This window comes from Ochotona curzoniae, unplaced genomic scaffold (genome assembly GCF_017591425.1).
Source record: "Ochotona curzoniae isolate NIBS_2020 unplaced genomic scaffold, NIBS_Ocur_1.0 contig_4612, whole genome shotgun sequence".
Lineage (NCBI taxonomy): Eukaryota > Metazoa > Chordata > Mammalia > Lagomorpha > Ochotonidae > Ochotona > Ochotona curzoniae.
This window is the reverse complement of record NW_024466343.1, coordinates 15034044-15051584: the sequence shown is the minus strand read 5'-3', so window position 1 is coordinate 15051584 and position 17541 is coordinate 15034044. Positions and strand designations below refer to the sequence as shown.

The 17541-nt window shown below is 36.5% G+C and overlaps 1 protein-coding gene across 1 annotated transcript in view; it reads left to right on the top strand.

The window, feature by feature from the left end:
- The window catches only part of COL24A1 (collagen type XXIV alpha 1 chain), a 298672-nt gene that overhangs the window by 243119 nt on the left and 38012 nt on the right, over positions 1-17541 (top strand). The window contains exon 47 of the mRNA XM_040987252.1: positions 16572-16679. Within this exon, the coding sequence (XP_040843186.1) occupies positions 16572-16679 (108 nt within the window). The remainder of the gene's footprint in view (positions 1-16571; positions 16680-17541) is intronic.

The following is a 17541-nucleotide window of genomic DNA, read 5'->3' as shown; positions in this document are numbered from 1 at the left end:
CTCAGTAGGGGGTTGAGACCTTGCCTAGTCCATCCCACATCTGCCCTGGTCCTCCAGGACACCAGGGGGTGGTGGGGTCCTGCCCGGTTCGGTGCATCCAATCCCAGTCCACACTAGTGCCAAGGGAGACTACAACTGTTTCCAGATCAGAATGCAGCCCCCACTTCCAGGCCACATGCCTCTTGGTGGGAACCTCAATCCAGCTAGGGTTGTCCCCTTAGCTCCCCAACCAGGCCTGTTCCCAGCCATAGATCACTTGCCTGCCAGTGGATGCTCTGACTCAGCTTGGCACAGCCCCTCCCCTGTCCCGAACTCTGCCTTAGACACTGTGGCTTAGCGTCCCTGGCTCCCGCAGACCAGTAGGTACAAGAGCCTAGCTCGGCATGACCTGTGCTCCGTCCTGGTCTCTAGTTTTGATTGTGGGCTAAGGTTTGCTCAGTCGTGCCTAATCTACTCTGTTCCATTACCAGTTGGCACATTAGCCAGCTGTTGGAGCTACTTTTGCAGGACAAGCCCCAAGCCATAGCTTCTGCATGGACTGGTGTTTGGTGGTCAGCATTGTCCAGTGATTACAAGTTTTACAGAGGAAGAGTTACTGCCTGTTTCAGGTCCAAGCAGCACAATGGGTTCAACCTGGAGCTAATTAAGCAGCGACTCAAAGAACCAAATCCCCAGAGCTCCCTGGCCAGGCGGCCAGCTGGCGGAACCGGCACCAAATGGCACACTGGCCGCCTGGGAACAGCTCACCAGGTGCACATGGTGGCTGTCTGGGATCCAGGCATGAGACGCCCTGTCCTGAGACCCATCTGCTGCCGGGAGGCTGCCGGAGGTTTCAATTCCCAGGCCCAAGGTCACGCCCCTCCCAAATCCCATTCACTGCCCAATGAATGCGGCGGGTGGGTCCCGGACCTGCCCAGTCACGGAGACCTCCCCCCTCGGTCTACTCACCTCGAAGGAAGCAGACCCTGGAGCCCAGCAGGCCCGGGAACAGCTCACCCTGTGCACATGGTGGCTGTCTGGGATCAAGGCATGAGACGTCCCGTCCTGAGACCCACCCCGATCATTTATTTATTTTTATTACTATAAAGACTACTTATTTCATGTGTTTTAAAGAATTCTAAGATAATCATACTTCCCTGTCTTTTTTTCTCTCCCTCTCTCTTCTCAATCCCCTTCTCCCTTCCTTTTTCCTTTAATTATTGCAAAAAAAAATTAATAATAATCTATCCACTCTATACTCACAGGTTTAAGGCACCACTAACCATAATAGTCAACTAGTAAAAAGTAGAAAGACCACAGTTATACAGAAGTATAAACAAGGAATGAAAACAACAATCAAATCACAAGGTGTTCATTTTATTCCCATACATTTTTTGTATTCTGGTCCAGTTGCTCCATGTCAGAGAAAATATGTTACATTTGTCTTCTGGGGACTAAAATATATGATACTTGTCTTTTGGGGACTGGCTTATTTCACAAGGTATAATGCTTTCCAGTCTTATCCATTTTGTTGTGAAAATAGGATTTCATTCTTTTTTTGTGTCTACATAATATTCCATAGTAAATATTTACCACATTTCCTGTTTTGGTTTTTTTTACTATTATAAGAAAACTGATTCTATGCATTCATAAGCATGCCTCCAAGAAGTCAGCTACACTTCTTTCATTACCCTGATTTCCTCCCACCTCTCTTTCCTCCCCTCACTTTAACAGTATTTGCAGTCATAATATTAATTCATTCTCTATTTGCAGACTTTATATGCCATTAGTCACAGAATTCAAAAAGTAAAAAGATCACAAGTTCACATTTCCCCTGGGTTATAAACATGGACTAAAAATGGCAATCATATCCAAAAGCGACCATTTCCTTCCTACATTTTTTGGTGTGTTCTATATTAGCTGCCATATATCAGTAAAAGCATATGACATTTTTCTCTTTAAGACTGGCTTGTTTCATTTCCAGTTGCATCTATTTTGCTGCAAAGCACATGGTTTCATTCATTTATTGCTGAATGATATTCCATAGTGCGCACATTTAACACATTTTCTTTATTCAGTTATCAATTGAAGGACATTTGGGTTGATTCCTTATCTTAACTATTATTAATTGAGCTGCAATTAACATGAAAATACCTCTCTCATTTGCCAATTTCATTTCATTTGGGTAAATTCTCTTTAGTGGGATGACTGAGTCATAGAGTACCTAATGTTAAATCGCTGGGCAATCTCCATATTGTCTTCCATAATGAAGAAGAATGAATTATGGTACTTTTGCCCCATGTCCCCACCAGCATTTTTTTTCTTTTTGATTTTTAGGTGATATTCATTCTAACTAGGGTAAAGTAAACCTTATCATCACTTTTATTTACATTTCCCCAATAGCTAATGATTCTGACTGTTTTTTCCTGTGTCTGCTAGCCATTTGAATTTCATCCTGTGAAAAATGCCTATTCATGCCCTTTGACCATTTCTTAACTGGATTGTTTGTTTTGTTGTTGTTGAGCTTCTTGAGCTCTTTAAAGATTCTGGATATTAATCCTCTACTAGTTACATAATTTCTCTCATTCTGTTGGTTGTCTCCTCACTTTGCTTATGATTTCTTTTGCAGTATAAAAGCTTCTTAGTTTGTGACCCCATTTGTTCATTTTTTGCTTTGAGTGTCTGTTCTTCTGTGGCCTTTATCCAGGGAATCTTTGCTTATGCTAATGTCTTACAGAGTTTCCCCAATGTTTTCCTCCAGTAATTTGATGGTATCTATTCATGAGTTTATATCTTTAATATATCTTGAGTTAATTTCTGTATAATGTATAAGGTAGGAGTCTGTTTCATATTTTTACATGCATAAATCCAATTTTCTCAACACCATTTTTTGAAGAGACTTTTCTTTCTCCATGGAGTTTATTCAGTTTGTGAAAAATTAATTGGTTATAAATTTGTGGTTAATTTATCGAGTTTCTATTCCCTTTTATTGATTTGTATGTCTATTTTGTGCCAGTACTGGACTGTTTTACAACAGCTGCCCTATAGTATATCTTGAAATCTGATACAGTGATGGATGCCTACAACTTTTTATGTTGTTGTTTATGCTTGGTTTTGCTATTTGGGGTGTGTTGCTTTTCCATATGAAGTTTAGTATATTTTTTCTAGAATTGAGAATAATAAATATTTTTATTGGGATCCCTGATTCTTTGAATTCCTTCTGGTAGTATAGACTTTTTGCTGATATTCTATCAATCCATGAATATGGAAGATTTTTCCATTTTTTGCTGTCTTTGTTTTCTTTGATACTTTATCATTTTCATCATAGTGATCCCTCATACCATTGGTCAAATTTATTCCAAGGTATTTAATATTTTTGTAGCTACTATGATAGGAACTGATCTTACAAGTTATTTCTCAGCAATAAAATTATTTGTGTTAATTTTATATCCTGCAACTTTACAAAGGTCTCTGATACTTTCATTAACCTCTAAGAATCGTCTTTTGGTTCCCCTAGATAGAAAATCATATCCTTTACAAACAGGGAAAACTTGGCTGCCTCAATTCTAATTTGTGTCCGTTGATTTTTCTTGCCTAATGGCTCTGGCTAAAACTTCCAAGTGGTCAGAGTGGTCATCCTTGTGTTGTTGCTGTGGGTTTCTCATATTGCCTTCAACTTATTGAGGAATGTTATTTCTATACTCAGTTTGTTTAAGGTTTGTAAAAAAAAAAAGATTTACTCATTTTACTCATTTTTATTGGAAAGGTAGATCAGATTTATGGAGATAGACACAAAGAGAAAGATCTTTAAATCCAGATATACTCACCAAATGGCCAAAATAGATGGAGCTGAAGCAATCAGAAGCTAGGAGCCAGAAGCCAGGAGCTTCTTCCAGGTCTCTCATGCAGATGCAGGGTCCCAAGGCTTTGGGTTATACTCCTCTGCTTTCTAAGGCCACAAGCAGGGAGCTGGAAGGAAGCAGAGCAGCCAGGACATGAACCAGCACTCATAGAGCTTGCAAAGTGAGGTTTAACCAATTGAGCCATCATACCAAGCTAAAGAAATTTTTATCATGAAAAATATTGTATTTTATCAAATGCTTTCTCTGCATCTATAGAGCAATCATATAGCTTTTGTTCTTCAGTTTGTTGTATTTGTCACGTGTATTGATTTGCCTATATTAAAGCAACCTTGTATGCCAGGGAAAAATCCCACTTGATCCAAATAAATAATCTTTCCGATGCGTTATTGGATTCAATTAGCTAGCATGTTCATCAGGGATATTGGACTATAGCTCTCTTTTTTTACATATATTTTTTCCTGGTTTTGAAATCAAGATGACACTTGTCTCATACGAGGAGTTTGCAAGGATTCGTTGCCTTCCAGTTATTTTGAATGGATTGAGAAGAATTGGAATTTAGTTCTTTATGAAAAGTTGGTTAGAACTCAGCAATGAAATCATCTAGTCCTGGGATTTTCTATGTTGTAAGGTTCTTTACTAATTATTCAATTTCTATCTATGGTCAGAAACATTCCCACTTCCTCTAGATTTTCCAATTTGTAGGTATATAGTTGTTTGTAGTGATTCCTGAAGTTTTCTTTTTTTTTGTTGTTGGGGGGGTGTTATCCATTGAAACATATCCTTTTTCATCTCTGATTTTGTTACTCTGAGTCTTCTTGCCTTTTGTTTATTCTTTATCTAATCTTAATTTTTTCATTCTTGCTAATTTGTAATTTGGCTTGTTTATGTCATTCTAGATCTTTGAGACATATTGGAAATTATGTACTTGATGGCCTTCCAATTTTTTTATGTAAGCACTAGTTGAAATAAACTTGCCTCTTATTACTGTTTAAGCTGCATTCCATATATTCTGAAATTTTTGCATTTATTTACAGGCTGATATGTGTGGTTTTGTGGTATAATGACCAGGTTGAGTGGTCACAACCAACAACATATGCCTGGCAAAGTCTAAAATCATTACTATCTGGTCTTTCCACAGAAAATGTTGGCTGATCTCTGGTCTTTTCGTGTTATCACACTGTTAGTGCTAAAGATTTCTAGTGTATTTTCATATGTGGTAGGACAAATTTCCCTTATTTGTGCTTTTTAAATTTTTTAAAATTTATTTTATTTGTTTGACACAGACAGATGAAAGGAGCTGCCATCTACTGGCTGAGTCCCCATGTGTCTGGGAGCCAGGATCACAATCCTGGTCTTCCATCTGGCTGGTGGACTCCCAGAACAAGAGAAACCACCTGCTACTTCCTAGGGTGCATAATTGAAGGAAACTGGAATTCGGAACTGAGTTGGAACTCAAACTGAAGAATTCTCGTATGGGTCTTGGCACTCCAAATAGATGCTTACTGCTGAACCAAATACCCATTGCCAGTGTATTTTAGCTTGTGGAGTAAACTCTATCAATGAACCATTTAGCTTGATTTGTGAGAGGCAGAAATCGCATTGAAACACTCAAGGCAAGAATGGATAATGATGGGACAAGAAAACAGGACATTCAGATCACTCAGTAGAGAAGTTTGATTCTGAAAAGGGAGAGTAGGATAATAACCAAAAAATAAACTTAAGGTAGAAAGTTTTTTTTTTAATAAGAGAAACATGACCATACTTAAGTGCTCATCAGAAGGGCCTCTTGGCTGAAGACATAGTTAACAGAAGGAAGAGTCTGAATGTGATTTAGTCAAACTATAAAACATTCAAATTCCAGTTCTATTTCCTAAGTTATTCTTTTTTTAAATAGGGATTTCTTTCAACAAAACAAGATTTTGAGACACGTGTTCCTTTATATATGACTAATACAGAATGTTCATTGAACAGTGCAATGAAAAAGAATTACAATGAACTATAATAGTATTAAATATTGACAAGTCTATCTCCTAGGACCATGAAGTTGAATGATAGCTGATAAATGTCATTAGTCAGCAATTAGCTACCAGATCATATGTAGCCATCTGCTTAGCATGTTCATATAAAAATGGAAAAACATAGTCACACTTAGGATAGCCATTTGTCATAATTTTGAAATGTGTTATAATCAATATAAAAACAAAGTAACATTCCCTTAAGAGAATCTTCTTTGTAACCCCAAGTGCCTGCTAATATTATGAATGTGGAAATACCATCTATGATTATCTCTCCCATTTGTAGAATATTTAATGCAAAACTGGGATTATAATGCTTTGTAAGGAATTTTATTTTTCAATGAGATGTTAAAATGAAATGCTGTTCAATGGCGAGCTGGCTGGTGAGTAAGTTATTTCCAACAGCATTATTTCTGAAACCTACTGTGATAATAGAAGAGCAACATAGAGCAAATAATATAATCTCTAAAAACTAGCAGGCTCCCTGAAATATTTTCATCCAAGAATAAGAACATCTTTCCATTGGTCTTTTTTTTTTTTTTAAATCATGGCACTATGGTGTTTCTTGGCTTACCTTTAAAGACTGCTGGTTTATCCACTGAGAAAAATATTTATTCTGGGATTTCTAGCATTATGCAACTGCCTGATTTTCCTAAACAATGTTCTTTCTTTTTCTTTTATTTATTTAATTTTTTGTGGCCAAAGAATTAAAGAATTTCTGGCATAGTCCCTCTGTAGTTCCAATGTTTTTCCTAAGGTCATGTGACTGTAACTGGAGGATGATATTGGGAGGCTTACTGTTGCCTTGTAAATTTCCTTCTGTACAGATGGGTGTTTTGAGGGCAGTCAACATAGCACATCTGTAGTAAATGAGTTTACCATTCTGTTTTTGTTGAATTGAACTTCTGTACAAACACAGTACCTCAATCATTTAGAAAAAAAGGAAAACAACTTTTCCTTGCAAAGATCGTAAATCCATTTGTCACCAAAATGAAAGCTTACTAGTCTTTCTACTTTTTTCATTCCTGCAAGTAATAAAACTAACCATTTGTAAAGGAAGGAAAGAAATAAACGTAGCAACTCAGGACAAATCAAGGCCTTTCTGTCTTGACTTTACAGTTTTTCAGGTAAGCACAGACTTAAATATAATGTAAAATGAAATCTTGTTTTATAATAACATGAAAATCTTCAATTTTCCATTTTTGTATTGTATCAGCTACTGTATAGGAAGGAAAACCACACTGCATTAGGCGATGTATAATCCCAGCAGAGTAGCAGGATCACCATGGCACATTGTTAAGAATGCCAGTGGTCCTGCCACCCATTGGAGTTGTGTGTTCTCTAGTCTGTGAGCAAGTGACATTAATTAAACTTCTCTTTCTCAGCTACATTTCTTTATTCCTAGTATTTTCAAAACAGAAACATACCTGCACTAGCCAGAACTGCATTTGTTAATCCTGTCAACTCTTACTAAGAGGTTATTGTTTATCCAGAATACCACTATCTCCCTCTTCTCTTTGCTCATTGTTTTGGCCTGTTTTCTGCTCATTAGGGACTCTTCCAGAACAGACAAAAAAATCAGTCTGTCAGCTTATTAGGGACAAATGAAAGATTTGCTAAAGGATGAAACTTTCCTAGTTGAGTCTTCAGTAACTTGCAATCAGATAAAGTTCATACCCTTTGTGGAATGGTGATTCCCCAAGATTGGCCTCTGTTTATATTTTCAGACTTAGTCTTCTGACTCCTCCCATTTCCTGTGCTTTTCCATAGTAATAAAAGCTAACAATTATTAAAGGCTTACTGTGGGCCAGGTACTATTCCAGGTGTTACCTGTTGCCTGTGTATTAAGTTTTTTAACCCTCACTTTAAAAAATGGAAGTAGATCTGGCTATCATCTCCAGTTTACAAAAAACAAAGCTGAGTTTGGAAACATTAAGCAATTTGGCCAATATCTCAAAGACAAGTAGTGAAGCCAGAATCCAATACCAGGCACTCTAAGTTTCAGAACCTATACTCCCTCAAGTGTGCTTATCAGATCAAATTCTAGACATTTCCCTAATTTTACTGTCTTACTGCATTTAATTTCTTCTCTTAGCTAGGAAAGGTCTTCTACCTTTGTCTTTATGAATGATTCCATGTTCTTTCAGGACTTAATGAAGAACTATGTCTTCCATATCCTCCATCTGTTAGAGTTAGGCTTGTCTGCTGAGAACTTCATACACTCAATGCACATTTTCCATTAGAGAATGGAAAATATGGATGTTAATTACTTGTTTTTGTGTCGTTCTCTTCCAAGAAATCATGGATTCCTATACAGCATGATTCTTTTTTATTCATCTTTATATCCCTAGCCCTGTATACAGTGTCAAATCCACAGGAAAAATAAGTAAATTTTGTGCAGTGAATATTATTTGCACAAGAACTGTGACCTTGGAGACATGGGTTTAACTAACACCTTAAGCACCATCTATAAAACAAGTTCAATAATGCATACTCATAAGATTCTTATAAGTGTCAGACAAAATATTGAATGTATTTGGTTCAGCATATGAACTTAGTAAACATCATCCTTTCATCACATGAAATTGTTGATATTGGACTACGATTTAATATGGATCAGAAAAATAATTGGGTAATAGAGGAGAAATAAAGCAGACAATTCCAAATTGTGGTAGGTGCTATAGAAGAAATATAAGTAAGCAATGTTATGAAATAATACATTATGGGAGAGACGGGTTATTTGTGGAGTGAGCTTGGGCAACTTCATTCAGAAGGTTATTCTGCAGCTGAGCACTTAAGACTGAGAGTAACTTGTCATGTGAAAAGAACAAAAATAAATACATCTGTAGAAAGGAGAAAGCTTAACAGGTTCACAAGATCTTTGAAAGATCAAATAATGCAGCCTGAGTATAGGGTTTATTACTTTTTACATAAAAGAATGGAAATTATTTCTTCGAAGTAGTGTGATCCCAAACATGTGTAAGAGCCAATGTATGAATGAAACATTCTTTTGCAGTTTGGATTAGACCTGTGACTGTGTGCTGAGACCTGAATAAAAGAGATTTCATAGAGTACTCATCTTGCATTCCAGCATCATAGTGGTATTTGCATGATCCATTTTTCAGAACTGATAAACATCTTTTGTTCTAACAAAAACATGTTAATAGTTTTGTGGGATGAAGTGGTGTCAATACGCCTTATTCATTATAGCTTAACAAAAGGATAGTGTTTTACACAGTTGAGAAAAGACCTAAGTGAGGCACTGAACAAGAGGTTAGTGTTGTAGAGGGTTGAGAAAGGACTTAAGCTAGGCATATCTGTTTTCACTGCCTTAAGACTTGCCTCAACTTTACTCTGTTTCACAAACCTTAATATGGTTAAGGATTCAAATTTAAAATTACTTCCTAACTCTAGTATTCAGCTCATTCATAAATCTTATTCCTAGCAGAGCAGCTGGTTGTGTTGCTTGTGAATAGTAATGTAGGAAAATGTTATGAATGCTACCTTATTTCTAATATAATGGGTCCCAGCACACAGTTACCTAATAATTACCACCCCACATTTTTTTTAATTGCCAGTTCTTTCCTGGGGAAGTGTAGTGGTATATTAAACCAGAGAAAATGAGAAAATTCCACTTACAGTATTTTTGTTTTCTGGAATAAAAGCAACAATATTGCTTTCATAACAAATGAATTTGATAGGTCAGCAAAAATCTGCTATCTATTCTGTCTAACAATGAAAAATTAGCACATTGAATATATTTCTGAACCATAGAAAGTGAATTAACTCAATTACGTTTTTCTTACAGAGGTATTAAGTATATAAATATAATGCTATGTGTACAGAATATTCTTGGCAGTTAGCAAAAAAAAAAAAGAATTAAGTTTTCCTAGAAAATTTTCAAGATCGCATTTAAACAATTTGCAGTTCAGTGTCATCTTAAAGTCATTAATTGTACTTTGAAACTAACTGAAATTAATGACATAAATATAAGTTGAACTTGATTTCAAAGAGTTTTCATAGCTACTTTTTAAAACACAGATTTTTATTGCTGCCAGGATTTAACAAATATATTTACTATTACTTAATATATTTCTTTCTATCCAAAGAATGAAACAGCAAAACCGAAGAGTAAATGGAATAGCAGCCAGGTTATTTGTATGCACACCACTCACCATCATTCCAAATCTCTCCTGTGTGTCTTCTAAACATATACAGATCAATTCTAAAATAAAGACACACTCATACCATTCCTTCTTTTCTCCAGAGGGAAGTCAGTATGAAAGGCAAACTCTTCTTCTCTCCTTAACTAATATCAGAACAATTAAAATTATATCATGCAATTAGCATTCCTGACATATAGGAAGCACTCAACAAAAGGTAACTCTAGGTTTGATTGATGTTGTTTTGTTGTCAGCATTTGTCCAAGTACAGCACTTGTTTCCTTCCAGTCCCAGGACTTAGGTAGCTATCAGTTTGAGTCCTGTCAAAATGAACATAATTTTTCTGCAGAACTCGACACTCTTTTCAGTAAAGGAACTACTCTACCTGAGAATAATGGAAAATTCTGACCATTAAATAACCTATCATTGAATGATTTTACAACTCAGATAATCTGTTCTATTTTTGTAGTTTTAGCCAGAATTTATAGCTATTAACAGCTTTATTTACTTTTTAAAATGTGCACAGAATGACTTGCCCTTTGCTGAATGGTTTGAGGCAAATCATTGAGAAGACACTGGAAAGAATGCTGAGGGATTAGCATCTGTTTCTCTTGCAAGCAAAATGAGTCATCCATCTGTGTATTCATAATAAGAAATGTTTGTTCTCCACTTGAATGAAACATTGCTTGGAACTTTGTACAGAACACTCTGCTGCTATCCTCAAATTTCTCTCTAAGAAACCAACATGAACAACGAGGACTTGGAACAGATCCACTGGGCTGGGTTGAACATCTAATAAACACTGCAAGTAAAATGAAGCTTTCAAGCAGCCCTAACAAAAAATTTTATGTTCCTTATTATTCTTCGTTCAAATACCTATAGACTTGAGGCATATTCAGTGCTATCTGAGTTTCCACTATGTATCACCCAGAAGGTACTTCTTTTTCCTCTTGGAAAATAAAAATCCTAACATGCACCTAAATTTATAATAAAAATGAGATAAAACCATATTCTTTTATAATTGTGAAGTTTTGTGGTATCTTGAGATCATCTCTGATAATCTGTTAAGGGCTTGCATCTCCCTAAACAGTCATGACTTGCATAACTTTTGTACATCTAGGTATTGAATGCTCACAACCTTACAAGGCAGCTCAGTACATTTTTAAAAGCAAAATTCTTATACTCATTTATATGTGTAACTTAAGTTTCCCCTAATTTAACTCCAGCATTTCTTTGTTGATCCGTCTTTTACATGCATTTTCTTCCATCTTTTGTACTTTTATATGATTACCTTTTAAAATAAACTTTCTCTGCAGGTAATTGTTTAAGTCCTTCTGTTTAGTTGCTTCTGTTTTTATTGAGAAGGGTAGTATTTATTAGAATTTTGTTCTTAAGCATGCCTTCTCTGTAAATTCATATCCTCATTATAAATCTGGTTATTGTTATAATACCTGCATCTTTTTTAAGATTTTTTATTGCAAAGTCAGATATATGAAGAGGAGAGACAGAGAGGAAGATCTTCCAGGCATTAATTCACTCCCCAATTGGGCACAACAGCCAGAGCTGAACCAGTCCGAAGCCAGGAGCCCTAAGTCTCTTTCTGGTCTCCCACACAGGTGCAGAGTCCCAAGGTTTTGGGCCACCCTCAACAGCTTTCCCAGGCTCAATCAGGGAGCTCAATGGGAAGCGGGGCCGCCAGGATTGGAACTGGCACCTCTATTTGTTCCCAGTGCATGCAAAGCAAGGACTTTAGCCAATAGGCTACCATTCCAGGACCAATACCTATATCTTCACTGAACATTTTTTGAAGTATATTGTAAAGTATCAGATGACCTTGACTGATTTGCTTTCATTTACATGGATAAGCTCTAAAATGGCACCATTACCTTCAGAGATCTTATTTTTTCATGTGGAAAAGAAACCACCAGTTATCCTATCCCAGAGGTATAGCACAAAAAGGTTTAGAAACCACACTAAATCAGTGCTAGATACAACATGAGAAGAAAGAGGAAAGAAATGGCATAGTTTGGTACTCTTGGAGTACAGCAATTGCAATGTGAAAGAACCACCCCACTGGAAATTTAAGACTTAAATCCACAATACAGATCTTTCTTCATCACCAACCCGCCCCCCCCCGCCCCCAGCCTTCTTTTCCTCCAACTCGGCTTCTTCCCCTAAGCCCCACGCGCTCTTCTCTCCCTCCTCCTTTTCTTTTACTCTCCTTCCTTGTATAGGGATTTTGTCTTCATAATGGTTCCTTACAAATGTTGAGCACCACTAATACACACTTGGTAAGAGACAGAATAGCCAATGTAGACTGTGATCAAATGAGGGGTAAAGAAATAAATAATAGGAATGTGACTATATAGTATATAGTCACATACAGATGTGCATAGCATCTGTTATTTAAAAGATATGTTTATTTAATGTTTTAGTGGATTTTGTAGTCATGAAGAAAATCTAGCTAGAAAACGCAATTTTTAATATGTTGAATTTTTAGTAAGAGAGTAATAATTATGATATGAATTATAGTACTATTTGGGGAAAAAAGAGAAATACTGCAGTATTAAATTCACATTTGACTTCATTTATCAAATCCCATTTTCTCAGCCAGACCTTCCATAGAAGTGACGATAGTCTATCTTCCATTCCCTTTTCACATTTGCAATTTTAAAGGCACTATTTTTGTCTTATAGTACAGTAACATTCACCTTTTCTTTTTCTTATTACTACTAAAGATGATGTCTCATCCTCAGAAGCTCACTACTGTTTATGTCTCCTCTGGATCTTTTGTATATTTTTACCTGCATTACAGCCATTACTTATTATATTTCATCTTTTTCATTTAATAGTCAACTTTTTGTAAACAAGTGCCATATCTTATTTATATTTCCAGAGAATTTCTCATATTTTTCCTATGCACATGATACATGGAAGAACTGTTGCATAACCCAATTCAGTATCCCAAGAATCAACTTAAAAAGTAGCAATCATCTTCTAGAAGAGAGGTCAGCAAACCTTTTTTATAAATATGAGTAAATATTTTGATTTTTGTATGACAACATAATCCAGGATATGACTTGGGAATTTATGCAACAGGAAGTAAAAAAAACTGACAAAATTTTTACTTATGAAATTTAATTGTAATTGAGTGTAATTTTTGTATTAAACTAACTAATTAAGAAAAATATTACTTTGGAGAGAATGACAGTCCATTTATTGCAGTTCCTTATTTTTAAATTTTTCTGCTCCTGTATCATTCCTGTAATCAGATTTTGCCTGTTTTATATGTTTCAATTTGATTAATTATTTTCACACGAAGTTACTGCCAAATACTACAGTTCCCAAGCATATGATTTTAACCAAGAATATTCATTTCTTTTGGAATATTGTAGAACTTATGGAAATTTTGTCAGATCCTTTTAGTGCTATTTTAGCATGTCATTAATTGTACATGAATCATTTCCAATCAAATTCTCTACAGAAATGCTTTATCTACACAATTAAAAATATTTTGAAACGTAGAGCTTGATTGAATCTAGGTCTATAATTCACTACCGATACTGAGCTCACAAAATACTCTCTATAAATCTCTGTGACAGAGGAGATGTCACCAATTGTTTTCATCTTTTATAGCAAATGAAGCACACAATTGTTTAATAGTTATTTTGGTTTGAACATTGGCTGTCATTAAAATGATTCTGCAATATATGTTTTACACACAAACACTCTTTTGCTTTGCGATTTTAATCCGTTTATGAACATTCTGAAGTCTGAAGCAAAAACATAATTTCAAATCTCTTCACTTCCATTTCTGTTGAGGGCAGTTTATTATTCAGAAAAATTTTTATCTTAACCTCAAAAGAAAATCTCAGAAGAACATGACCCTTGTTAAGCCATCAAGTTGCTGTGTAATGGAATAAGCCAGAATGCTTCATTTCTGTTTCTGACAAAGTCATCTCAAAAATAACGAAGGTTAAATCCACAAGTGCAAATAGAGTTTACACTTGACAGTGAGTTCTGTACACATACTACATTCATAAATTTTTCTTGAAGTACATGATAGTACATAATGTGGTGACTATCAATAACTTACACACTTTATGTTTTCAGAGTCCTTGTAAATATGTTCCCAAATGCTGTTTCAGGTCCACAGCTACCCATTCTATTGCAACTTGTGGCTTCCACATCAGGTTGCATTGATTGAGTGTATTCTTTTTTTTTTTTGAAAGATTTATATTGACTTTTATTGGAAAGTCAGATATACAGAGAGTAGAGACAGAGAGGAAGATCTTCCGTCCGATGATTCACTCCCCAAGGGGCCACAACAACTGAAGCTGAGCCAATCGGAGGCCAGGAGACAGACCTTCTTCCAGGTCTCCCACACAGGTGCAGGGTCTCAAGGCTTTGGGCCGTCCTCAACTGCTTTCCCAGGACACAAGCAGGGAGCTGGATGGGAGCTGAAATGGGGCTGCTAGGATTAGAACAGGTGCCCATATGGGATCCTAGTGCGTGCAAGGCAAGGACTTTAGCCAATAGGCTACCGCGATGGGCCCGCAGTATATTCTTAAATTTGAAAATATTCTCTTGTAGCACCCTACAGATTATTCATATCATTTAATTCTTCAGTCACTTAAACTCAATGTGAACTCCCTGGATGAACAATTGACCAGTATTGCATTGATTTTTCAAGTTGAAGTATAACCACTTACAAACATTTACCTTGGTTTCTAGCTCACAAATAATGCTGTACCAGCATGCCCTATAATTCAAGCAATTGTTCCTGTCAAAAAATTTATTATCTCATCGCATCTCAGCCTTTTGGTGAAGTTCAAATGTAAAAAGCTAACTCTCTTCTGTGGGATAGATTTGCCATCCATTAATTCACTCCCCAAATAGCTGTAATGGCTGGGGCTGGGCCAGGTGAAAGCCAGGAGCCCACAATTCTATCCAGGGACTCATTTCCCACATGAGGGCAGGGTCAAGCACTTGGGCTATCACCACCTTCCTTCCTAGTCATTAGAAAAAAGTTAATTTGCAAGCAAAGCAGTCAAGATTCAAGTTGGCACTGTTATATAAAAATCCTGCATTGCATACAATGGCTTGACCTATTGTGTTTAGATATACTATTTTTTCTGACTCTTGCACTGAGTAAAGAATATGGTATTGAATTCTTGGTCTGATAATGCTGATATATACTTATTAAGCACAGCCAATTTATAATGACCATGAGGTTTTGCCATCTAAGTTGTTAACATATTCCATTGCACCTTAGAAACACAACATGGAAAGTCCACATTTCTCTTATTTTGGCAAGAGAGATACACACTGGTTGCAAAAGAAATCAAATGAGAGAGTAAGACAATGTATGTTCCACTTGAAACACTTTCTTGTTATCACTGCAATGTGTAGCATACCAAGGAGCAGTTAGAGTGTCACCTAAGACCTCTGCCCTAGCTATGCAACTCTACTGCTGTCAGCAGAAGCAGCCATTAGCACTGTGTGAATGAATGAACATGGTTGTGAGCCAATAAAATTTTATTATGATCAATTTTGATTTTATATAATGTCCACATGTCTGTAAGTATTCTGTTCATTTTTTTTCAACAATTCAGAGTGCAAAAACTTCTTAAATGATGAGCTGTACACAAGTCAAGTGTTAGACTGGGTTTGGCTTAAAAAATATGGCTTACCAATCTTGATTTAGGATTTTATTTTAAGGATATACTGCTTGCTTGCTTGCTTTAGTTTAAACCCAATCAGTTTATTATTATAGTAAATTTTATGTAACCATGTGTGTTTGAGGAACAGGATATTCTTAAGGAGATATTAATCATTAGTTGATTACAGAAGTTGCCATATATACCACAGTAAAATTTTTAAAAGTTAGAAAGACCACATACCTTATACCTCAGTTGGATAAGTCAGGAAATACTAGGGAACTTTGTACTACCTAATCATTTCCATGTTAAAAACAGCATGGGGCCCAGTGTGGTAGCCTAGCAGCTGAAGTCTTTACCTTGCACATGCCAGGATCCCATATGGGTGCCTGTTGTAATCTCAGCAACCCCACCTCCCATTCAGTTCCCTGCTTGTGGCCTGAGAAAGCAGCCAAGGATGGCCCAAAGCCATGGGATGCTGTACCTACGTGGGAGACCTGCAGGAGGCTCCTGCCTCTTGGTTTCGGATTGACTTAGCTCCGGCCCTTGCAGTCACTTGGGGAGTGAATTTCTGGACAGAAGATCTTCCTCTATGCCTCTCCTCTTTTCTGTATATCTGACTATCTAATAAAAATAAATAAATCTTTAGAAAAAAAAAAACAGACCATAACTACATTAACTGTAATTACAGGTATCAGATGATTGATCAGTGCTACCAAAACATTATTTAAATGTTTCACTTATTTGAGAAAAAAAGTCTGAATAATTCATAAACCTGAGTGATGTGTCAGCTGCAGCCTTTCTAAACACCTCCCTTCTTTGTTTACTGAGCTTCGAGACTGCTTTCTTAGTAACATCACAGTTTTCATGTCTTATCTCTGTTTGTTTCAGGGCATCAGAGGCGACGAGGGAAGACCAGGACTGACTGGGTCTCCAGGTCCCAGAGGAATAAAGGGTTCCACAGGCCTGCCAGGAAGTGCTGGAATTCTAGGTCCCAAGGTACCGTAAAGATGAGCAGTGCTAACCATCCAATGGTCCTGTGTTCACTTAGTGCTCAATAAAATTTGGCTGTGAAGGAAAGCATGTTACAGAAAAAGGAAAGTGTACAACCTTGCTACTTCTGTTTCCTGCAATGGCATAACAACCTGGAAACTTAGAACTAGCTGTAATTTAAAATATGCTACGTTTGAATCATTGTGGTTCTTTTACTTTCTGTTATCTAGATTCTGCTCCTAAACCAAGTCATAATAATAATAATAATAATCTGACTTACTTTCAGATGCATTATTCCTCAAATACATTTTCTGTTCCTCAAAGCTCAAACCTTGCTAACAAATTAATAAATCTGAAGACAAAACATACTGGATCTGACTAGTAAGCAGTCATTAACATTCATCGCATATGGGGATGAGGAGGCCAGATAGAGAACCCTTTCTCTGTCCAATACCTTTTGGATATCTGTAACACCATTTATGCGCCATACAAAATTATCACCTTACAAATTAGTATGCTATACATTTATTCAAATTCAACTCCCACCTGTGGTTGCCTTGGCAAAACCATTCCAGATGATTTTGTTGGCCTTATGGACATTGCCTACCCCTGACAGTAGGTGTTGTATCAATAGACTTTCTAAATAGAACCTCTCCAAGAAATTCAACATTGACAGTGACAATACAGATTACTCCAATGACTGGAGCTAGGAGTGAAACATTGGTCCCCTTGTCCTTATTACTTCTTCAGATAAACTGAAAATGATGGTTCAGCTGCTTCCTATTTATTTCTACTTTTCTTAACAGTTGTAAAATGGAAAATTTTTCCATTACTACTAAACACAACTGAACAAATGTTGAAACTAGGA